Below are 25,203 nucleotides of genomic sequence, written 5' to 3'. Positions count from 1 at the left end.
TCTAACTAGAAAATATCTACTTCCAATATTTCTAGTCCATTTTTCATTTTTAGTGGCATCTCATTGAAGTGATTGTTAACAATTGCTTCCTCCTTCTCACTGTTCTCAGAAAATTCAGCACTGTTTGCTCCCTAGAGTGACTCATTCTGGCATCTCTGCTGCATACAATCTTCTGCTGTTCAAATAATTTCAACACAGGTTTTTCTAAAGAGTATTGTAGACTTAAGAGTTCAGAAAGAAGCAGGGAGCAAACGTCCTGTAATGGCTCTATTCATGCACACACAAAAAACTGTGCATAACCAAAAAAAACCCTGATGTAGCAGTGATGGTGAACCTTTTTTCTCTCGGGTGCCTTCTCCAAAGGCTTCTCTAGAGCCAGGGGAGGGTAAAAATGCTATCTACCATCCCCCTGGAGGCTATCTGGAAGCCAAAAACGCCCTTCCAGAGCCTCTGTGCAAGCCAAAAATCATTTGGCGACATACAAATGTGTGTTGGAGCTGAGCTAGGGCAACAGCCTGTGTGCCAACAGATGTGGCTCTGTGTGCCACCTGTGGCACCCGTGCCATAGGTTTTCCATCACTGTGATATAGTGTGAGACTATATCAGGGGTGAAATGCTTCAGGTTCAAACCTGAAATACTCCAGGTTCGCTCGTGCCTCTCGGTCATCGGAGAGCCAGTCGCGAAAGCTGTGTGAGGCTCCGCCTATCTGCCCGGACGCCACCATTTGGACTCTTTTACCTTCTGCACATGCACAGAATGCTTTGCGCATGCGCAGAAGGTAAAATAACTCAAATGGTGGCATCTGTGCAGATAGGCAGAGCCTCGCACTACCTTCACAACCAGCTCTCTGACAACCGACAGACACGAGCAAACCGGGAGCATTTCACCCCTACACTATATGCATTGAAAGCGCCAATCCCTTCTGCTTTACTTGTCTGTAAATAACTTCAACTTTATCTGCTAAAACCCAGATGAGTATTTATAACTATGGCAGTTAATTGAAAATTGGAAGCACTGTTTGAAATTGTTCCTGTTACTTTTGAAATTTTTAGATGGATTCATTAAAGGAATAACTTTATGAAACCCTCTTCCATCCAAAGAAAAATTTCCATCCCTGATTTAATTGAAAAGTTTTTTAAAAAAACTCACCTTCCTCTTTTGCTCAAATGTTATAACATTATTCCTAGAATCTGTGTGTGTTTTGTAAGACTACAGTAAATTAACATATTGTATGGACCTAATACCACTCCCAACACCACCCACTTCTTTAACTGCTGTGATGTATCAAAATTAGGGCTTGGAAATTTTTTACTCTGAATAAAAGTTTCTTGATTTTACTGCCTATGTATAACCAAATATAAATATATATGGGATTACAAGTTTAATTAAAATAACTTGAGAGATTCTGGCAATAAGCTAATTTTCAGTATATCAGATGTGCAACAGTAAAAATTTGACTATTGTACATCTGTTAGATTCATGCCACATTAAAACTTAATACAGTCAAAATTAACAGCATCATATTTCCTGATGCATCTTCTGCCATCCGTGATAGCGACAAATGAAAAGGATAAAAATGTACATAAATTGGAGTTGTTGTTGTTTCGGCTTCAAATGATCTTGGAAGTGTAACTTTTAAAAAAATACTATATTTTGCCATTTTGCAGATGAATTCAAATTCTTTATGAAAAGGCTGCCCATGAACTATTTTCTCAACACATCTGCCATTATGCACTTGTGGACAATGGATTCAAATTTCCAGCATCGATATGAGCAACTGGAATCCAGCATGAAACAACTATTCCTTAAGGCACAGAAAATTGTTCATAAGCTCTTTAGCCTCAGTAAGAGATGTCATAAACAGCCACTCATCAGCTTGCCAAGGCAAAGGTAAGAAAGTAAGAGGGGAGGGGTATACACTGGGGTATGCTGTGGACTATGTGTGTGTTGTGTGTATATATACAGATACATGCACACTAATAAAATAGGAATAAAACATCAATGCATGTTTTATTCCTATGCATATGAAAGACTAAAATGCATATGAATAAACAAGGTTTACAGATGTCATAGAGCAGTGGTCCCCAACGTTTTTTCCACCAGGGACCAGTTTCAGCAAGACAATTTTTCTATGGCCCAGTGGGGGCGGAAAGGGGCGTGGTTGGGGGCGGGATTAAGCATGGGGGTGCTGGTCCTCCCCGCCCCTCTTTCCCGCCATCGTCCTGTGGCCGGCAGAACCTGCCTCCCAAGCCCTCTTGCCCAGCGGGAGCTAAGCGCTGGAGAGAGGGGGTCAGGCTGGCCCTCCTGCCTCCCCCCAGCCAAAAACGCAAAAGCGCCCCACGGCAGAAGCCAAAAGAGGCTTGAGCCTCTCGGTCCTTCCCGCCCCTCTGTCCCATCCATCGTCCTGTGGCCAGCAGAACCTGCCTCCCGAGGCCTCTTGCCCGGCGGGAGGCGAAGCGCTGGAGGGAGGGGGTGGCGGCATGAGGGCCCGCAGCTGCTGATTCCACGGACCGGTGCAACATGCCCCGCGGCCTGGTACTGGTCCACGGCCCGGTGGTTGGGGACCCCTGTCATAGAGGTTAAAATTGTCCAAGATATCATTAATTGAGTGTGAATAACTGAATATATTATATGGTTTGAAAAGCATATAAATTGCTATTAAGCTATAAACAAAGCATGAATATCCACAACTGTGGACAGTATAGTAAGTATTTGCCACAGAATAAAATTATGAACTACAGTAAATTCTATCCATGTCAGTAAAATTTCTGATCTAATATAGAAATTCTTTAAAATTAAAATGTAGATCTCATTCATAGAGAAATGCCCGCTTTAGGTGTGGAATTATGTTATAATCTAAAAATTTGAATTAGATTTTATGTCAGTAAAGCTATTTTAATTGCCATAGTATAGTCCCCAACAAAATTAGCCATTCTTTAATAGTGGTGACTAAAAAAACCTTCCAAGAATAGATTAGAATAGAATAGAATAGAATAGAATTCTTTATTGGCCAAGTATAACTGGGCACACAAGGAATTTGTCTTTGGTGCATATGCTCTTAGTGTACAGAAAAGAAAATATACATTTGTCAAGAATCATGAGGTACAACACTTAAACAGTATATGGTATCCCTACACCAGTTAACATATACAATGCTAATTTAGTGTTTTAAGGGAATATATGGTTTAGTAAATTTTAATAAAAATATTACAAGTTGAAACGAGAACTGAACTGTTAAGATTGTTTTTTTCTTGGAAGAATCGTTTCCCCAAACTGTTGAACTTTGCTACCTGTCAGACAATTTTTAAAGAATGAATTATATATTATAGTAATCAGACCTGGAATAACATTACAGTGTTGCCTTGACTTTCACGAAAAATCTATACCACAGGTTTTCAATAAATAAATAAAATATTTTTTTTTTTGAAAACCCGTGGTTTTTTTTATTTTTAAAATTTAAATATTTGATATATTAAAAAAGCTCCACTTCTGTCCCAGCCTCCTGATCCCTCCCCTTTAATTCTCGGAGCGTTGGTACGCTCCACTTGAAGCCGAGCCTTGCAGGCAGATAAGACCACCCTAAGTTGCCTGAGGGGGGAGGAGCTGAGTGCATTGTTGGGTCAGGGGGCTGCACCGCCTCTTTTTCCACCACCGTCACTTACTGCCGCCTGCCGTCACTGCCTCTTCTTCCCCCACCCACCTAAGCCAACCGACCTCCCAGCTGACAGGCCTGGAATCCCAACTTCGAGTCCAGGCCTGGATCCCTCTTGCCTTGAGCTTCCCCTGCCCTGACCCTGAGCACCAGTGTTGTTGCCACCGCCATGAGAGACGCCGGCAGCGAGCACAGCAAATCCCCCAGCTTGCCGCCCCGTTGCCCCTGCAGGTTCTGGGGGTAAGTAAAACCAGGAATGAAGGAGGGAGGGGGAGGAAGGAAGGAAGGGAGCGTCTCTACTTTGTAGAAATTTGACTTTCATGGGCGGTCTTGGAATGTATCCCCCGCGAAAGTCAAGGGACCACTGTACTCCTATCCCTTTTCCCTCGTGCCAAACTGCTGGCAGCCGATGATCAGCAGAAGTAGCTTGCAATACTGCACTCTAACCACTGAGCTACCTAGGAATCATTGTGAACTAAGAGCCTTAAAAGAAGTAGCTAGGGAATAAGGTAATCTACTATGTTATCCATATTAAGCAGTCAGCATAATAATAAAATTGAATGTTTGGAGCTGCCAAATCTTCAAACTCTTCCAAATGTGTCAAATCTGAATTTAATCCTTGGGGTTTTGTTGAATTATGTGTAGTTCATTACTTGTCTATGCCAGCTGCAATTACTGCAACCCACATAATTTTTACGCAAATAATTATTTCTTAAAAAGCCCTTACTATTTTTTGGCAGCTGATTTTCTAACTATTTCACTCTTTTTTGTCCTTTTTGTTAAGCCCCTGTTATGAAATTCAGTATTGCTTTGCTTTCTCTGTTAAATTCTATGTCAACATGTTTATATGAAGCAAACCTTTGTTGCTATATATACAGTAGCCCATATATTCCATTAACACTACACAGTTCTAGTTGGATAACTTAGTAGAGGAACAGCATGAATTTTAAATTTGTAATTTTAATGAGATCATCCGACAACACGGGGTGAGTTATCATCAGTATGCAGATGATACTCAGTTATACATCTCCATCCTGTCTCAACTCAGTGAAGCAGTGGAAGTGATGTGCCAACGTCTGAATGCTGTTAGAGTCTGTGCAGTATCTGTTCAGTTACAGCCGCAGATTAGAGCCGTGCGATAGGCGTCCCTATCCAAGGTACTGATTGGCCGCCAGTCCATAGTTACAATGTAAGCGGGAACGTTTCTCTCTGTGGATTGGGTGCTGCCTCATGCAGCTGGTTCCTATATAAGCCTGTGTATTGTATTTTACTCTAAGCCTGTACCTGCCATGCCTGGCATGAGTTCTGTATTAAACAGTTTGGTTTACTGAGGCCTTTTATTACACTGGCGACGAGGAAGTGAGCCTGTTGCGGAAGACTGACAGTTGTGACAGTAAGTGAGGATGTCTGTACAATTAACATTTGCCCCCTTTGATCCTCAAGGGGAGACGTGGGACTCTTATGTCGCCCGTTTCGATTGCTTCCTGATCTCCAATGGATACATGGAGATTTCGGGGGATAGAAAGAGGTCCTATTTTCTGGGGTTTTGTGGCCCTGACATGTTCGAGACGGCTCGTGCTTTGTTTGCCCCAGTTTCCATCCATGATGTGCCTTGGGAGGATTTCTTGAAGACATTACAGGACCATTATGCCCCTGCCCCTTCACGGTGTGCGCGGCGTTATAAATTCTATCAGCGAAACCAAGCCGAGGGGGAGTCGATTAATGACTTTGTGGCCGCTCTCCGCCGAGCGGCGTTATACTGTGAGTTTGTGGATCTCAATGACTACCTGCTGGATAGATTAGTTTTTGGAGTGAGGGACGGTCGCCTCAAGCGGCGTCTCCTGGCTATCCGGGACTTGACATTTCAGGCAGCACTGGCAGAGGCTCGTGCTTTCGAGCTATCTACTCAGTCATTGGCCACAATGGACAGCTCCGTAAATGTCACACAAAAAGCAACCAGTGTGGTGGATAAGCCCAAGGTTTCCCCAGACGAGGAGGGCGATGTGGGGGCGGAGGAAGAAGAAGTTTGCAGGTTGGCTGCAAATCGAGGTCGAGAACTGCCTGCTGGGCGCCCCCGTCCCCCGCTGTCGCCTTGCCGTGGATGTGGGGGTAGTCATTTTAGATCCAGTTGCCCGTCCCGGGACGTGGCGTGTTGGCGCTGTGGCGCTAAGGGCCACCTTGCCAGGGTCTGCCGCTCTCGCAGATCTCCTACGACCGCGTTCAAAGATCAGAGAGAGTTCCAAAGCTTCAACCCCCGGGGGCAACGGAGATTTCTCCCGGGTCGGAGGGAGGATTGCAATGCTGTTTACAGCCGCCCTCATCTATCTACTACTTATGTCAGGAAGACGTCCGACTCTGCCGAAAAAATTTCAGTTGTGGTTCAACTGGGCAGCTCAAGGTGCCACATGCAGGTGGACACTGGCTCGGCTCATTCGTTGGTTTCTTGGGCCACCCTGAAGCGTTGTTTCCCGGCTATGAGCAAGAGTCGCCAGCAGCCCTGCGCTTTGAGCCTGAGGGACTACCAAGGAGCTCCGATTCCAGTTCTCGGCGAGGGTCATTTTGCAGTCCGCTTCAAGTCTTTTGCCGGCAGATTACCACTCATTGTGGTGGATGGACCATTTGCAAACCTACTAGGACTGGACTGGTTCACTTCTCTTGGACTCTCTGTTATAAGGGTAAATGTAGTTAAGGGGGAGTCAGGTTTTGACAAGTTGGCACAGGAATTTCCTACCGTCTTTGACGGCAATTTGGGCTGTTACACGGGGACCCCGATTTCTTTTAGTTTGGATCCGCAAGTTCCGGTGGTGCGCTTAAAGGCCCGCCGTGTTCCTATTCCCCTCCGACCGAAAGTGGATGCTGAATTGGACAGACTGATTGCTCAAGGGGTTTTGGAGCAAGTGGATCAGGCGGTGTGGGAGACCCCGGTGGTGATAGCATTCAAGGGGGATGGAGGGATCAGATTGTGTGGGGACTACAAGTGTTCCGTGAACAGAGCATTGGCCCACCATTCATACCCCCTGCCTGTAGTGCAACAGTTACTGCACACTCTAGGGGAGGGTCGGGTGTTCGCAAAGCTTGATCTCTCTCAAGCTTACCAGCAGCTCCCCGTCGATTCCTCAACAGCAGAGGCCCAGTCCATTATCACCCATCGGGGGGTATTCAAATGCCATAGGTTGCAGTTCGGGGTTTCCATTGCCCCAGGAATTTTCCAAGGCTTGATGGAGCGACTGTTATATGGGCTGGAAGGGACGGTGCCGTACTTTGATGACGTCCTGGTGTCAGGGAGTTCCACAGACGAATTAATGACACGGGTGAGGAAGGTCTTGTCCAAATTCAGGGATGCTGGTCTAAAGCTGAAAGCCAAGAAGTGCGTGTTTGGTGTTCCCCAGGTTGAGTTCCTGGGTTTTACTGTGGATGGGCAGGGAATCCACCCGACCCCTGAGAAGACTCGAGCCATCAGGGACGCCCCCAGGCCACAGTCCAAGGCTGAACTCCAGGCTTTCCTAGGTCTGCTGAATTTCTATGCGGTCTTCATCCCGCATAAGGCGTCGGTAGCCGAACCTTTACACAGGCTGCTAGATAAACATTCAAATTGGCATTGGGGGGAAAGGGAGGAAGTCGCATTCAAAGGGGTTAAAGAAATACTCACCTCTAACAATGTTCTGGCCCAGTACTCACCTGGGTTGCCCTTAGTGCTCACATGTGACGCTTCACAATATGGGGTGGGCGCAGTCTTGAGCCACAGATTGCCAAACGGTACAGAAGCCCCCCTGGCATTTTTTTCCCGCACTTTAGCCAAAGCGGAGAGGAACTACGGTCATATAGATAAGGAGGCGTTGGCTTTGATAGCGGGAGTCCGTAGGTTCCATGACTACCTGTATGGCCGTCATTTTGAACTGGTGACCGATCACCAGCCGTTATTGGGGCTATTATCAGGCACCTGGCAAAGTCCGATAGTGTTGTCCCCCAGGATGTCACGCTGGATCGTTTTCCTAGCAAACTATAGTTACACCTTGTCCTACAAACCCGGGCGCCATATAGCTCATGCAGACGCCCTCAGTAGATGCCCTTTGGCCGATGTACTAATTGACCCCGCACCTGCATGCTCAGTATTCACCCTCTCCAAAGGGGCTCTCATGTTGTCTGCATCCGATGTGGCATGGGAAACAGGGCGGGATTTCACCTTATCCCGGGTAAGGCAATGGGTGTTGAGGGGATGGCCAGTTTCTGCCCCAGCCGAAGAATATGTTCCTTTCCTCAGATGTCAGACAATTCTCCGTGGAAAAAGGTATACTGCTGAGGGGGTGTAGGGTAGTGATTCCGGGTAAGCTGCGCAGCCAGGTGTTGGCACTTCTGCATGATAGCCACCCAGGTATCGTGCGCATGAAAAGCCTGGCTCGGGATTATGTGTGGTGACCGGGGTTGGATAGGGAGGTAGAGCAAAGGGTGGCGGATTGCAGGATATGCCAGGAGAACCGGCCATTTCCTCCCCGGGCCAAGCCGCTGGTGTGGGAGCCGCCTGCGGGACCATGGGCTCGTCTACATATAGACTTGGCCGGCCCGTTCATGGGGCAGACGTTCCTGGTTGTCGTGGATGCACACTCCAAGTGGGTGGAGGTCGTCCACCTGAGATCAACTCAGTCCCAGACGATCATAGAGGCATTGATGACTTTATTTGCCACACATGGATTCCCAGACCTCCTGGTCTCGGACAACGGGCCGCAATTCACTGCGGTGCTGTTCGAGTCGTTCTTGGCATCGGTTGGCATCAGACACGCTCTGACATCGCCTTGGCATCCGGCCAGTAATGGCCAAGCAGAACGGGCTGTTCGATCAGTTAAGGAGTCCCTCAAAAAGATGCCACAGGGTTCATGGCAGAAAAGGTTGGCAGATTTATTATTAGCGCAGCACTCTACCCCCTGCGTGGCTACCGGCAAAACCCCGGCGGAGTTATTAATGGGTCGCAAGCTACGGATAGTTTTGGATAGGCTACATCCCTGGTATTCCCAGTCGGTGCCTTGGCCAGAAACCCCGGCCAGGAAAGTGAAGGTGGGAGATGCAGTGTTGGCGCGCTCATATTCTGGGGGACAGAATTGGGTAGTAGGAGTAGTAAGCCGGGAGCTGGATCCTAGGTCATTTGAGGTCATATTAAGTGATGGCCGGGTATGGAGAAGACATTTGGACCAGATCCGTTTAAACAAAGGGAAGAGTTCGGGCGATGGAAGGGATTGCGGCCACCCCGAGGAAGTCCTTGGAGAGAGTTTAAACCCGGCCAAAAGGGTTGAGGAACCAGACATATCGGAGGAAGCCTTTCCATTTCCAGGCAAGGAAGCCAGGGTGACGGTCCCTGAGGCCAGAACCGAGCAGTCTATAGAGCCACGGCGGTCCGGAAGGATTTGTAAGAGACCGGAATACTTGAATGATTATGTATGTATTAGCGAAAGGGATAGGAGTGCAGTATCTGTTCAGTTACAGCCGCAGATTAGAGCCGTGCGATAGGCGTCCCTATCCAAGGTACTGATTGGCCGCCAGTCCCTAGTTACAATGTAAGCGGGAACGTTTCTCTCTGTGGATTGGGTGCTGCCTCATGCAGCTGGTTCCTATATAAGCCTGTGTATTGTATTTTACTCTAAGCCTGTACCTGCCATGCCTGGCATGAGTTCTGTATTAAACAGTTTGGTTTACTGAGGCCTTTTATTACAGTCTGGATGAGTGATAACAGGCTCAGGCTCTACCCCAAGAAGACAGAGTGGCTGTGAGTTTTGCCTCCCAAGGACAATTCCATCTGTCCATCCTTTACTTTAGGAGGGGAAACTTCTTAACCTCCTCAGAGAGTGTCCACAACCCACAGCTGACCTTAGAGCATCATCTTTTAGCTGTGGTGAGGGGGACGTTCACCCAGGTTTGCCTAGTGCGCTATCTGAACAGGGAGTCTCTACTCATAGTCACTCATGCTCTTATCACCTCGAGGTTCAACTACTACAAGGCTCTCTACATGGTGGTCTGGTCCAGTGCCGTGTAGGGCTTTATAGGTCATAATCAACACTGTGAATTGTATTCGGAGACTAATCGGCAGCCAGTGCAGCTTGCAGAGTGATATGGAGACATGGGTATGTCTCGGGAGGCCCATGATTACCTCTGAAGAGTGTTCGGAGACTGCTGGTAGTGCAGAATGCAGCCATGTGAGCAATCATGGGCCTCCCGAGACATACCCATGTCTCCATATCACTCTGCAAGCGGCACTGGCTGCCGATTAGTCTCCGAATACAATTCAAAGTGTTGATTATGACCTATAAAAGCCCTACATGGCACTGGACCAGATTACTTACAGGACTGACTCCTGCCTCATATATCCCAGCAGCCAATCAGGCCCCTCAGAGTCAGCCTCCTTCAGGTCCTGTCAGCCAGTTAATGTTGTCTGGTGGGGCCTAGTGGAAGAGCCTTCTCTGTGAAGGCTATGGCCCTATGGAATGAACTTTCCCCAGAGATTCGTACTGCCCCACTCTCCCTGCCTTCCATTAAGCTTTAAAGATCCATCTCTGCTGGCAGGCTTGGGGCCACTGAAATTTCAATATCTTGCCCAGACCAATGAATGAATCTACGATGTATGAATGTGTTTGTTTAATTTTTTAATTATGGGGACTTTTAGATTGTAATTTTACCTAGATTTCTAACATATTTATATTACCTTTGTTGTAAGCCGCCCTGAGTCTCAGGAGAAAGGCAGCATAAAAAATCAAACTAATAAATAAATAAATAATGCCAATAGAAATAAGAGAAGATGGGCTAACCCTTGTCTTTTCCCCCTTCAGTGTGATGCAATGGTGTTATAAAGATCCATTTATTATTTATTTGGCTTTTTGTTATCTATAAACAGTTTTTGTCCATGTGGGAAATAAAGGAGTGACAAATCATCTTTTAAAAAATTTCATAAATAAAACTACATTCTCACTCTCAGAGGCTTTTTCTTCATCGAAAAAGATCATAATCACCTTTTAATTATTACTATGACTGTTATTAGGGACACTGGATAAGATGCTGAGCCTTGTTGATCAAAAGGTCAGCAATTCAGCGGTTCAAATTCCTAATGCTGTGCAATTGGGTGAGCTGTTGATATTTGTCTCAGCTTCTGCCAATCTAGCAGTTCGAAAGTACTTAAAAATTCAAGTAGAAAAACAGGAACCACCTTTGCTGGGAAGGTAACAGCATTCTGTGTGCCTTTGGTGTTTAGTCTTGCTAACCAAATGACCACAGAGATGTCTTTGGACAGCGCTGCTTTTTCAGTTTTAAAATGGGAGATGAGCACTGCCCCCTAGAGTTGGGAACAGTTAGCACAGGTGTGCGAGGAAAACCTTTGCCTTTATCTATGTATATTATTGGTGACATCTAGAGTGATCCTAATGTTGTATCTATTGTAACTCTTCTGAACAAATCATATCAAAGCAGGATGTATCATTTCATTTTTTTAAAAAAAAATATTCCCTTTGTGATTATTGCTATGAAAAGCATAATGATTACATTTGTGGAGACTGAATAAAACAAAGATGTATACTTTTTGAATGGCCTTCCTGGCTAAATTAATATGGGCCAGGCCAGGCCATGAGATGAAGCATAGGACTATCTCCTACTCAGTTTCCCCCCAATATATTTCATTAAGAAGATTAAAGGGTTTGTTCCTGTCTCTTTTCTTTATTATGGAATTATTCTGGAATTATTTCCAATCTACTTCCTGATAGTCTCCATAGGACATGTCTGTACTTCTGTACCAGCATTTCTTCTGAGTAATGAAATAACAAGATTGTGTGTCTATGTGTTTCTACTATTCTCCAATGTTGTAATTGTCTGTGTGTGTGTGTGAAAGAGAGACAGCCAGACAGAAGGACAAAATGGGATTACTCTATCCCAATTCCTAGGGGTTTTTAAGAAGATGTTGGATAACCGTTTGTCTGAAGTGGCGTAAGGCCTAAGCAGGGATTTGGAAGACCTTAAGGTCGATTCCAACTCTGTTATTCTATTTTATTCTGAGATTGAACTTCTAGCAGTCAGCAGAATTAGCCTGAAATTAGTGTGCACCCCCACGGCTTTAAACATAGCTATGTAAATTTCTGCCATTCTTTGAAAGTTAACTACTATACTAACAGACAAATAGATGAACATGTTTAGCCCTTCAACATAATGCACTTTCCATATTCTTTTTATTGAAACTAATTTAAAACAAAAACAGGAAAGGGACCATCACTCTCACACTGCTTTTCCGATTCCAAAGTACAAAAGGTCAGTGCATGTATAAAAGCATTCCAGTTTGTCCCTTTCCATCTGCCAAATCCAAGGTAAGTTATTTGAGTGGGACAAATTATGATATATTTCACAGGCATTTCTAGGTTTTCCATATTTATAATTGGATACACAATCAACCTAATGAAGACTGATAGCAGCTGCAAACAAACTCCCACCAATTCCACCATAGTTCCCTCTAAGCTGAGCAGTGAGCAATCGCTCACTTAAAAATCATCATGAACTCAGAGTTTTCCAAACCTGCCCAGAAGCCGAGAGGGAAAGAGTGAGAGGGAAGGATTGAGAGAGGAAGAGAGGAAGAGAGAGAAACAGATAGAAAAAAGAGAGGAAGGGAAAGAGAAAGAAAAAGAATGGGAGTAAGGAAGAGAGAAAGAAATCAAAATCTAGTTTGAAACTAGCTCAACTATTTAAGTGGCATTTTGATATTGATAGAGTTGCCCTATTATGAGCTCACTGTTATAGACACACAGTACAGTATTTTATTTTGAAATTCTCTGAGGCAAAACAGGGTGGGGGTTTTTTTTTGTTTATTTATTTATTTATTATTTTTGTGCCGCCCAGTCCCGAAGGGACTGCCGCTCAGACACTATACTTTTCCGCCCCCCCCAAAAAAAAAATTAGAGGGAACACTGAATTCCACTATGTTCTCCCATATCATTACAAACTTCCTTCTTTAATCCCATGCTAAATCAAATCTAAAGTCAGTATGTGACCTTAAGAAGTAGCCAATCAGCGTAAAGAAGGGGAAAACACAAATGTCCATTCACCATATGGTCAATGTATGCTTATACCTGGCATGTTAAGGGAGAAGAAAGGGGGAAGCAGCACTGTTAGAAAAAGAGGAAGAAACTGCAGCACCAGGATCTCTTGAAATCAATGCCTGTCCTCCTCAACTTGCATAATCTAGTATGTGCAAGTTGCACGAACCAATTGAACTAATTGCCATTTTGGCTGTGCTACATTCAAATTAAACTAGCCAAGAAGGGAAGAGCTTTCATTTCTCACTTATGAGTGGTGGGGAGATAATGCTAGGATCTTAAAAGTAGAAGTAAAGCTTTTCAAAAATGATTAAATGAATTCAAATAAATGATAAATTAAGATGGCTATTTTTAAAGCAGAAAAGACATACTTCTATGGAAAGTTTCCATATTATTTCAGCATTTGTTCTGAATTTAAGAGAAAGTTAAAAAAAATTAAGAAGACTCTTTAGTGTCTAATCAAAAACAGCTCTGCTTTCATGAGATCACACTATGAATGTCTCTCTGGATTCAAAATACAAGACAGCATTTAAGAACAAGGTGAAATACGCTTTAGGTTCTCCTTCATGTAACTTCAGGCTACAATATATCCCGGATGGATTGTTTAATGATGCTGGATTCCCAAAGAAAAGAACAATGATCGCTTTTAAGTTCTGGTGGGTGACTTTAAATATGTGTTATGATGAAGTGAAAGATCTATTTCAAAAGTATTTTATACTTGATAGAAGTCCATAAATCATTGAAACTACATTTCTCTTAAATTATCCTTAGTGCTGAATTCTCAGATTCAGCTAGCCACTTTCCAAGAAAGAAGAGTGAAAAGGAAAAGAAGTCAATACCTTAGACTGCTCTCTTTATAATCATGGTTCATTTATGATGATTCCATCCAGTGTATATATATATATACACATTCAAGTCAAAAGCATATTTATTTTTCTTATACAAAATAGCAAGCATATCAAATGACTAATACAAATTTGAAACCATTATATGAGAAGATGTCATCCCTAACTGATTCTCTTGCCCTGATTTCAAAGTAATTATCAACATGAAACTGTTATAAAAATGAAATATATGTTTATGTCAAGCATGCTTGATTACATGGAACTGGTGTGCATATTTCAAGCTACTTCTAGTAATAACTTAAATCAGTTTTATAGTAAGGCCAATTTCCATACTCCCTGGCAGTGATAATAGACAAGGACCCGGATTGCGGGGGCAATACGCTGGCTGTTAAAAAGTGCTATTGCTAACATGTTGTAAGCCACCCTGAGTCTAAGGAGAAGGGCGGCATAAAAATCAAATAAGTAAGTAAGTAAGTAAGTATATAAACTAAACAATGTTGTTTGGCGGGTTGTTTGGCCTTCTCTGTGGCGGCCCCGACCCTCTGGAACCAGCTCCCCCCTGAGATCAGAACTGCCCCCACCCTCCTTGCCTTCCGCAAACTCCTTAAAACCCACCTCTGCCGTCAGGCATGGGGGAACTGAAATATCTTCCCCAGGCCTATACTGTTTATATATGGTATGTTGTGGTCATGGTGTTTTTTTTAAAACTATGGGTTTTTAGCTTTGTGATTATTGAATTATATTATATATTGTTTTCTGTTACTGTTGTGAGCCGCCCCGAGTCTGCGGAGAGGGGCAGCATACAAAATCAATCAATCAATCAATCAATCAATCTTCCCAAGTGTGTTACCAGAGGTCTTGGATTTGCCAGACCAGCTTTGCTAAATATGAACTATTTACCTTAGACCAGGAGTGTCAAACTTGTGTTGTCATGATATTGTCATGTGAGGTATTGGGACTTTTTTCCCTTCACTAAAAATTGCTTCACTAAACCCAGCATGGACGTGGCCAGTGAATGACATGTCTGGTCTGCGGGCTGCAAGTTTGACAGCCCTGCCTCAGAGTGAACACTGTCTCTCATTTAAATTGTAATGTCTCTTATAATTTTTCACCATTCCTCGCGCAAACTCCAGATAATATAGTGATCAAATTTCATTAAACACAAAATATATTTAGCTAAGAACATAAAAAGAGCCATGCTGAATCAGGCCAAAGCCCATCAAGTCCAGCATTCTGTGTCACACAGTGGCCCACCAATTGTATATGGGGAGCTCGAGCAGAAAGAGAAGGCAAAGCTAGCTTGAGATCATTGTACAAGGCAGTTAGTTATCTGCAGCAACAAAAAGACATATTTGAAAAATTATGAACCATGATGTAGACAGTTGATGTCCACATTTTTGTGTGTACGTCTGTGTGTGTGTGAGAGAGAGAGAGAGAGAGAGGGAGAGAGATTCAGGAAATTTCTTACAAACTGAATTTACAACTCCTGGGTAAAGTGATGTAGTAGATTAAAGTTCTGAATTTTGTTCACTGAGGAACTAATGTCTAAAAATTACAATGATGCTGAAATTCTCATGAATAATGACATTTTAGTCCTATGAGAATAGTGTTTTTAATGTTGTTTTTCCAGCTATGACAATTCATTTTTTAAAAAAAATAATTTTCCCCTATTGCTATTGTTATTGTTGTTATTATTTTGGGACCATGAGGGAAAAGTAGAAAAATGAAAATTGCTGTAAGTAGTAAAATGAGTGAATTCAATTAGTAAAACTAAGGAACTGGTGAAGAATTTTTCAGTCTCCCATTTGTTAAGAAGATTGACATATTGATGGTGTTGGAATTCTGAATTGATCAAAAATAGGAAAATTATATAGAGATAAAAGTGAAAGTGGCAATCATAAGAAATTCTACTTATTCATAAAAGCATATTACATAAACTAAATTATAGGAGATGATACTTTTTTCCAGACATAATTCTTATCTTACAAAAATAAACCTGAACTTTTTTGGTTTTAGCTCTTTAATGTGCAAGATAGGGTTAAAAAAAAACAACAACACCGTATAAATCACAATTATCTGAAATGGAAAGATTATTTGTTCTACTCTGTCTTGTTCCTATTGCTGTAAGTGCCATATTTACTAAAAGGGATGAGAAAGACAACTGGAAATTGCTTCAGAGTGGGATTGTTTCATGTTTTTCAACAGACACGACAAAAGCTGGCATAACCATGCCTTCTTAGTTGTCCAACTCAATGTATTGGCCACATTATTAGCTTAAGTTTTAGTTGAACTACATGCCATATTTACATGTAGCAATGCTATAGATTGAATGCAAAGATCCTTGAGAAATAGCATTCGGATCTCCCTGGTGTCACAGATAAGATCAGGAATTTAAGGACTAAAGCATAGCTCTTCATTTTATGTCTACTTTCTTTGGACATTACTGGATGGATAAAGAACTTCATTTCAAAGTTTCCAAATAAGGAGAGCCTTATTTTATACCTACACTAGAAGTAGAAAATCCATGTTCTGTGGCTACCATTTATTCCCCTAAAACCTTCTTCAGTTGCCATTTAAGAGTAGAAAATTATTTGGGGATATTAAAATATTTTTGATGTGCATTCTTGTTTTTCAGCTTTTTAGGAGTTGATATTTTGGTGGGAATGGAGTATCTGATGATTTTGCTTCCTGGTTCATTGCACAAAATTTACAGATGGTAATGAAAGGGACAAGAAAAGGAACAAAACATGTTCTGTGTCTCTCAGGCATCCTTCTTCCTGTACTCCAAAATTTAACTTTCTTACTGCAATTAGCTCAGCCTTCTCTAATCCATTCGGTTCAAATAGATTAGATTTATGTTGTTCTAATTATTATCCAGATACGTGCAAGATGGAGACAATGGACACTGAAGTGCAACCTAATTGGTGGCAATAATTTAAAGAATGCAGGCTGGGCTGAAAGCAAAATATTTTGAGGACTTAATGAAGCCTTCAGACAGAACAGGGAGCTTTCTTTTATGAATCCAGAATTACTCTGAAACTCCAGTCTCAAGGTGTCATTCCAAAATTCATCTTAAAAATGGTGGTTGATCATCAGTTGTGCCACAGGTGGGAAAAAGAATGTAAACCTGTATAAAATATATTTGGGAAGATGGCATGTCACTGATCCACATCATTCTCTTTACATCATTTATCTTTGTGCTTAAATCATCATCTTCATTGAACAACATCATAATCCCTTGCAGGGGGAGTGTGGGCAAATGAATGGACCCAGCAGAGCATTTAATGGCCAGATGCCTTCTTGTCACCAACATGAAGTATTGTTCAGCAAATATATTCTCAGTGTGCCCAGAGAGAGAAATATCTGCCTCTACGTAGGATCAAACTCACAGCCTTCTGATTGTGAAGCGAGATCTCCACCTCTAGGCCACCACACCACTCCATTTATCTTTGTGCTTAAATAACAACTGGAAGATGCCAAATACAGGTTTTGCTAATGCTAAGTTTGCATACTGAAGAGACTGGATGCAGTACTGTGACTAACAGCTCTTTATTGCAAGTAGTAGAATCCAGCAAAAGACTAGCCCAGCAAATAGAGGACTTGCTCAGAATATAAGCAAGAAGCATTTTGGTTTACATTTCTGTTGAATTCAGATAATGAAGAGGCAGAAGACTGGCAGTGAGATTGCAGCTCTTTATTGGTTATAGTGAGCAAACATTGACCCCTACCAGCTTTTGGCAGGGGTTTGAATAGGGAGCCCTTTTGGGAAGGAGCCAATCAGAATTTCCTTGCTCCACTTCCTTGTTAGAGTAGAGTGAAAACTTCCCAACTTCTCAGAGCATAACATCCCCTTTAGTTCAGTGCATAAATCAGCATACATAATCACCTAAATGAGTAGGACATTAATTTCTCTAGTAGACCTGTGCAGTTTAGTAGGGGCATTGGCTAAGGCTAGAGAGGATGTGTTGGATTCAGTTGAGCTGGACTCCTCATTGTCACTGGGGGGCACCTCTGAATCAAAAGATAAGTGCACTGGCTCTCGTGAATTAGTTGTAGCTGTAGGGAGAACATTGTTGGGGGGGCTGTTTCCCAATCGACATTTAATGATCGACTGTCCCGTAGTTGGTCTACATGGTTCTGCCATCCCCTAGGCCTATTATGTATGATTTGGGGCCTGTTATTTCCAGGACTTTATCAGGCAGCCACAGGGAATCCACGATGAAATTTCTTGCACACTGGATCGTTTATTTCTAAAGTTTTTATTTTTGCCATATTGAAACTTTCTTTTCATTTGAGTAACTTGGGTGTAACTTGCCGAGGATAGAATGGAGTTTCTGACCCTTAGAAGTTCTGCAGGGCTTTTCCCTGTGGCTGTACTACGGTTATGTGGTGTTTTGATAAGAATTTGTCTATGTGGGCTTCACAGTCTCCTGGACTGATCAGGCCTAGGGCCTCCTTGGTGGTCCTCTAGACCAGTGCTGCTCCGCTTGAAAGGAGCAATCAGTGTGTGTTTGATTCCCAGACTGGCTAGAAATCCTTTGAATGGTGTTGATGTTAGCTGCGGCCCATTGTCTAAAACTATAATATCCGGCCTCCCTTGTGTAGGTAATAATTTTCTTAGGACTGTAATGACCAACTCTGATGTCATGCTATGCATCCTTTCTACTTCCAACCATATTAAATATGTGTTGACTACTATTAGAAATGCTTGCTCATGAAATGGACCCATGAATTCCATGTGTATGCATGCCCAAGGGGCCCTGGGTTGTTCCCACTCATAGTCAGGGGATCTTGGGGGAAAAGCTCTAGATTCCTGGCATGGCGTACACCCTGCGACCCAGTCCTCTATGTGTTTATCCATATTGGGCCACCACACATAGCTCCATCCTAGTGCCTTCATCCTGACCACCCCTGGGTGCCCCTTGTGTAATGCCCTTAGAATATCCTCTCATAGCGACAGAGGAGTAAGGACATGATCACCCCATAGTAGTACTGCTATTTTGTGTTGTCTTCTTGCATACATTGGAGGTTGGGTTTTACCAGCCGCTGTGGTCACCTCCTCCTCACCCAGTTCAAAATACTACAGAATTCCGCGGCTTTGATTGTTTCCACTGCAATGTCCACTGCTCCATGGATTGGGATATCCAGAGTAGAGTCATCCACCAAGTCCAGCAAGGGGCAGTGGCTAAGGGCATCTGTATTCCCCATGGCCCTGCCCAGTCGATATTTTAGTCTTTGGAGAGGGACGGCATATAAATCTAATAAATTATTATTGTTGTTGTGTTGTTGTTATTGTTGTTGTTGTTGTTGTTGTTATTATTATTATTATTATTATTATGTATAATAATAATAATTATTATTATTATTATGTATAAAAATGAAGACCATCTCAGCATTCTGGGAAGAAGATCGTCTGGTGTGGGCTTGTTCTCCGCTAGTAGCCCTATTATTAGGCTGATGGTCAGTGACCAGTTCAAACTGCCTCCCTTAAAGGTATTCATGCAAACATTTTATCCCAGTTACAGCAGCAAGGGCCTTGGTTAATTTGGCTGTAATTTCTCTTGCCGCTTGACAGAGTACTGGAGATATTTGCCTATGGGGGCTTCATGGCCATTTGGAAGTCTATGGTTCAAGACTGCCCCCACCCCAAAAGATGCTTCATCACATACCAGCACCACTGACAATATCTCACTAAATTTTATCAGGAAACTTTACAGCTTGAAATGCCCTGTCTTGCACCAGACTCCAAAACCATGTAGTTTTTTTAGATAGCAGTTGGTGGAAGGGCTCCATAACGGTAGCTTTATTTTTTAGGAAAAATGCTTGCAACACAGATTTGTTGGTGAGCACCAAGCCTCCCTAATGGCCCTAAGTTTGTCCTTAGTGGAGTGCAGTCCAAGTCCATCTATCTGGTGTCCCAAGAATTCTACCTCAGGAACTCATATCTGGCACTTGCTCGCTTTAGCTCGCAGTCCTGCAGCTCGGAAACACGTTAGAACTTTTCCCATATACCAGTTGCATATTCCAGAAATACACTGAAAATCTATTTTGCATTATGCAATTTAGCTGGGGAATACTCTCACAGTCTAGGAAGAATCATAAAGTTTAAAAGCCCACTCATTTGAATAATTGGGGGTTTTGTTTTGTTGAAAATCCTATTAAATATTTTTAAAATATCCAAAAATGAAGTTTTTTATCATGTGACCATTGGGATGCTGCAACACCCATGAGAGCCGTAACTAGTCATAAAACATGTCAATGCTGTTGTAACTCTGAATAGGTGCTAACATTTGATTGTAAGTTGAGGACTAGCATTAATTGTTTCCTTTTGACTTAAGCAGAATTTGTAGTATAGGCAGAATGCAATAGGTAGAATTTTTATTATATTTTGAATTTCAAACTAAAAAGGGATAAAAACATTCACCACTAACTTCACTGATTAAAAATTCTTTCTAGCAATCATATATTGCATAATGTTCACTTTTCACTTTTCCAATGGTGGATTGGATAAATGTGGATTTTTTAATATGCAAAAAACAAGGACGCATTTGAGAACATTTACTGTTCTTAATGGCAGTATATTACGTATTTTTTAAAAATAAAACCCTCTGTCATTCAACGGTGATTACCATCACTGCAATACAATATGTCATTTTAGCAAATTCTGTGAAGATAAAATGATGGCTATGACAGCAATCGTTGTTGTTTGTAAGTTTTATAAACTACATGTTTAACATTACAGTTGCAAATTTTATTCTTATCTCTGAAAATCTAGGAAGCTAGACTCTGTAATGTGAACGATGTTAGAAATTTGGATGGAGGCTTAGGTCACCATAATTTATTTCACATAATTATCAACAGATATCATAATAAAGAAAAGTGCAAAAGCAATTTTCCTTTAATAGACAGTGAAATAATAACAGATGTGTGTATGCAGAAGTAAATATCACATTCAATCTATATTTATCCCAAGTATTTTGTAATTAATTTTGTTAAATAAGAAATATGTTTGCTAAGCTCATTAAATGTAACTACTAAATTATTAATACTTTGAGCACAGGGATGTGTATTTTCAAAAAGACCCTATTTTCATATATTTACAGATATATATATTTATATCTTATTTCCTCTTGGAAAGAACTGCAAATGTTCCTTTATAAGAAAATAAATTTATGAAGTCATTTAATTTATTTAGTCTTATCTATAACACTCTGTCCATAATATTAACAGGAAGGGGTTTTTTATCTGTTTACCAACCCAGGCATGATAATAAAAGAAGGAATTTTAGGAATCTATAGTTTAGACATTTTTTTAAAAAAGACAGTCAGAACACTGTCTTAACTTAGTTTGCCTTACTTTAAAATACTTCTGTAAAATGAACATTATGGATGAACTATATAAAAGAACAAAAAAGATGCCTAACGCTATCAGTAAGAGACTCAAAATATTTTGTTATTACTACTTTGTATGAACGATGATGATATTACTGTGCTATCCTGATTAATTTGCATCTTATGCCATGAGAAAATCATAGCACCAGTTTGGTCTAGTGGTTAAGACACTAGGCTAGAAAACTGTGTATTCTTAGTCATAAAACCCAACTGGATAACTTTGGGCCAGTCACTCTCTCATAGCCTAATTCACCTCAGAGGAGTGGGAAAAAGGATGAAAAAAATAAAGAAGTGTTAGATATGTCTACTGCCTTGAGTTGTGTATGGAAATAATGAAGTCAGGTTGTAAATCATACATATTTACGTATTACTGGAACTTCAGAGAAAGTCATATATTAGAAGATGAACCAAAAAGGTACAGTTTCAATAATATAATGTTATAGTAGTCTTCCAATTCTTTTAGCACAATGTCAGGCACGACAACATGTGATGTTTCAATGAAATAGATTGATGACTCATGCCTATACATAGGAATATTCTGAACTAATGGTTAGCACCTGCTAGAAGTTGGATAATGATCAATGGATTCAAAGTGGGTTGGACTTAGTACATTTATGATTATGGAAAAATTTTAGACTGATCCCTCTTTTGATCCCACTACCAGGCTCTGCCCCTCTTTCTTCCACACATAACTTTTAACCTTCTATTCATATATGAACGAATGCTTGAGTGTCTTTAGAACTTGCAGAGAATTGTCAACCAATAAGTCTTTACTGTTTAGGGCCAGTACCTAAGCATAAGTTCTATTAGTTCATCAGCCAATAACTTTGGGGTCAAGCTATGAAAATGTATGTATAAATAAGTGATGATAGAATTATTGTTATTATTATTTATTAGATTTGTATGCCGCCCCTCTCCGGAGACTCAGAGCGTCTGTGTGAGATATGATAGTGTGTGAGAATGTGTGAGATATGACAGCCAAATATTTTAATACTCACGATACAAAAGACAATTCAAAGATTTAGTAAAAAGAAAAAGTGTTTACAACGGCGGCCTTCAAATCTCTTCCCAAGTGGATTGAGTACAAGGAGAGCAAAGCACATTCTACAATCCATACCTTTTATACCCTCTACAGTACACAATTCACGCCACACCCAAGAAGCCCTCCCCACATCCTTTTATTCTGCTAAGTCATTTCTTAAGTCATTCTATACTCTAAGGGGTCAGTATGACAATTTTCCAGAGTAACAGATATCTTATCTTGTCTTTTACCAGTTGTCTGGAATGTGGGCTTACTTCCTTGAATGTTTAGATTGATCTGACACATAGTGACTAGCTCTTTATCATTTGTGGTTTTTATTTGGTCTTGCTACTAAGGCTTGCAATAAAATTTATTGACCTAAAGTAATTTTTATAATTCTTCTGATATATTTTATAAAAGAGTAACATTTCACAATAGTGAAATGCCCTGCTGATTTTTAGTAGAGGAACAAATAAAGTTAACTTATAAAATGGAAGCAAAACCAAGAAAAATGGTCCTACCCAACTAGTTTTTGATTACCGGGAATAAGAGCAATGTGTCTTCCAATGTGGAAGGGTTGCTTGCTTTTACAGTGGAACCTCGACATACGAGCAGCTCTACTTACGAGCTACTCGAGATAAGAGCTGGGAGGGGAGCGACATTTTTGTTCGCCTCCCGAGCTCACATTCGGGATACGAGCGCCAAGGAGCTGTCTCCTGAAGCCGAACGCTAACTTCCGCGTTCGGCTTCAGGAGACAGATCCTTGGCGCTCGTATCCCGCGTGTTTTAAAAGGTTGCAGCCAGCCTGGGGGGCTCGGGGGGGTGCTGGCAAGCCCCCCGAGCCGGCTGCAACCTTTTAAAACACGTGCGCTGCTTCGCAGCTGTCTCCTGAAGCCGAACGCGGACTTCCGCGTTCGGCTTCAGGAGACAGCTCCTTGGCGCTCGTATCCCGCGTGTTTTAAAAGGTTGCAGCCGGCCTGGGGGGCTCGGGGGGGTGCTGGCAAGCCCCCCAAGCCGGCTGCAACCTTTTAAAACACGCACGCTGCTTCGCAGCTGTCTCCTGAAGCCGAACGCGGAAGTTAGCGTTCGGCTTCAGGAGACAGCTCCTTGGCGCTCGTATCCCGCGTGTTTTAAAAGGTTGCAGCTGGCCTGGGGGGCTCGGGGGGGTGCTGGCAAGCCCCCCAAGCCGGCTGCAACCTTTTAAAACACGCGCGCTGCTTCGCAGCTGTCTCCTGAAGCCGAACGCGGAAGTTAGCGTTCGGCTTCAAGAGACAGCTGCGAAGCGGCGTGCGTGTTTTAAAACGTCGCAGCCGGCCTGGGGGGCTCGGGGGGAAGCCCCCGAGCCCCCCAGGCCGACTGCGATGTTTTAAAACACGCGCGCCGCTTCGCAGCTGTCTCCTGAAGCCGAACGCGGAAGTTAGCGTTCGGCTTCAGGAGACAGCTGCGAAGCGGTGCGCGTGTTTTAAAATGTCGCAGCCAGCCTGTGAAGCCCCGCCGCCCAGCTGTTACCTTTTAAAACAGCCGCGCGGCTTCCCAGCAGTCTCCGAACGCCGGTTCGTAACTCGAAACCGTGTAGGATTTGGAAATTTCTTTGTTCTAGGGCGAACACAGTGAGAACTGAGCTGCCTTCCTTCTATAAATACTGGTGGCTGGCTGTGGTTTGATGGCTCAGCAATTGCCTGCTGTGTAGAAACTTCCTGGTGAGTCAGTGGGGTAACACCTGGGGTCGTTGATGTAACTGAGGTATGCTGATTAGTTAATGGTTGTGGATTAGGCATGATATCCTGAGTAGTTGGAGCTTGCAGGTTACTTGATTGTTTTGCAATGTGTGTTCTGAGTCTGTTTTCAGTTTCTATGGCTGGGATACGTTTCAGGGCTGGTTTCCAGATGTCTGGTAGGTGGGAGGTATCATCTTTTGCTGTAATTAATTTGGTACTGTCAAAATCAATTTCATGTCCTGTAGTTTTGAAGTGTTGGAAAGGGGAGGAGTTTTTTTCTTTTTTCTGTAATGCATTCTTATGTTCTGCAACACGTGCATTTACTCTCCTGTTAGTTTGTCCAATATATGTGGCTGGGCAGATTTTACATGGTATTTGATAAACTCCCTGGTTTTCTAGCCGGATATTGTCTTTGGGGTTTCTTATGATGTTGGCTATTTTTTTATCTGTATAAATTTCCAAATCACAGAAAAATTGGTTAAGAATAGATAGCTCAGGTCATTTCTAAGAAAGATTGCACTTTGCATGCTATCGTAAATTAATAAAATGCAATCTTACCAACCGATACCATTTGCACATCTAAATGTAGTAAGATAATTAAAAGCAACCTCATCTAAATATGTAGCATTTTTAAATGGTTTATCATGCTTAATAAACCTGTTCTGCTTATATTCTAATGATTAGCAGAATGAGTTTGGTCCACTGCTGAATTCAGTGTGCCATCTCTGGAAAATAATCTGCATAAACTCATCACTATGCAGTTCAAATAGCTTGCAATAAGGGACGTCAATTGATGCCAAGTCTAGGCAGCACAATTTGTCGATAAGTAAAATAAAAGCCAATAAAATTTATTTTGAAAAGAGACAATGTAAACATTATAATGGAATACCAGAGGAAATTGTATTTTCCTCGGCACATTTGCAAAAATGACACCATCTTGGCAAATAACTGCAAATCCAATTATTCAAAACAAGTGAATAAAATTCCAAAGACGTGAATAAAAAAGGGGAATGTTTGATAAATAAAGTTTATAGACAAGCCATGTTCAATTCAGCAAATGCCAATATTTGGATTTATAAAAGTGCTCAAAGCAAAATGCTTTGAAGATTCATAGGCTCTCTATTCAAGGAAAAGCTTTTAGAAATTTCTTTGATTTTAGGTGATAATAGATTACTTATTTTTGTCCTCCATAAATGAAGCAAAAAGGAATGGAAATAATTTCCTTGTTTTCCCCATATGACTCCCTGAATTTTATAGTTTGCAGCCTTATACTACAGGCAGCATTTTAGGCTGCAGAACTTAAAAGCTTGCTTACAAGTAGCTACCCTTTGAAAATATTTGAACTTAGTTTTGAATGTACAATAAATTCAATATTTTACGAATAACTGCTCAGAGCAAGTTCTTCAAAGTAGGAAAATAGATTCATTATCATAGTATGAAATCTCTTTCTATGTGTTATATGGGTCAGTGTTGTTTAAAATGTAAGCATGTAAGGAAGAATGCTGATAAGCTTGTTCATTTA

At 41.9% G+C, this 25,203-nt stretch overlaps 1 protein-coding gene across 1 annotated transcript in view; it reads left to right on the top strand.

Annotated features, from left to right (window-relative positions):
- Nucleotides 1–25,203, top strand: part of BRINP3 (BMP/retinoic acid inducible neural specific 3) — a 339,980-nt gene that overhangs the window by 274,445 nt on the left and 40,332 nt on the right. Inside the window, exon 6 of the mRNA XM_070749010.1 lies at nucleotides 1,669–1,891. Within this exon, the coding sequence (XP_070605111.1) occupies nucleotides 1,669–1,891 (223 nt within the window). The remainder of the gene's footprint in view (nucleotides 1–1,668; nucleotides 1,892–25,203) is intronic.

Source organism: Erythrolamprus reginae, chromosome 3 (genome assembly GCF_031021105.1).
Source record: "Erythrolamprus reginae isolate rEryReg1 chromosome 3, rEryReg1.hap1, whole genome shotgun sequence".
Classification (NCBI taxonomy): Eukaryota; Metazoa; Chordata; class Lepidosauria; order Squamata; family Dipsadidae; genus Erythrolamprus; species Erythrolamprus reginae.
The sequence above is the reverse complement of the archived record's forward strand: the minus strand, read 5'-3'. Positions and strand labels throughout refer to the sequence as shown.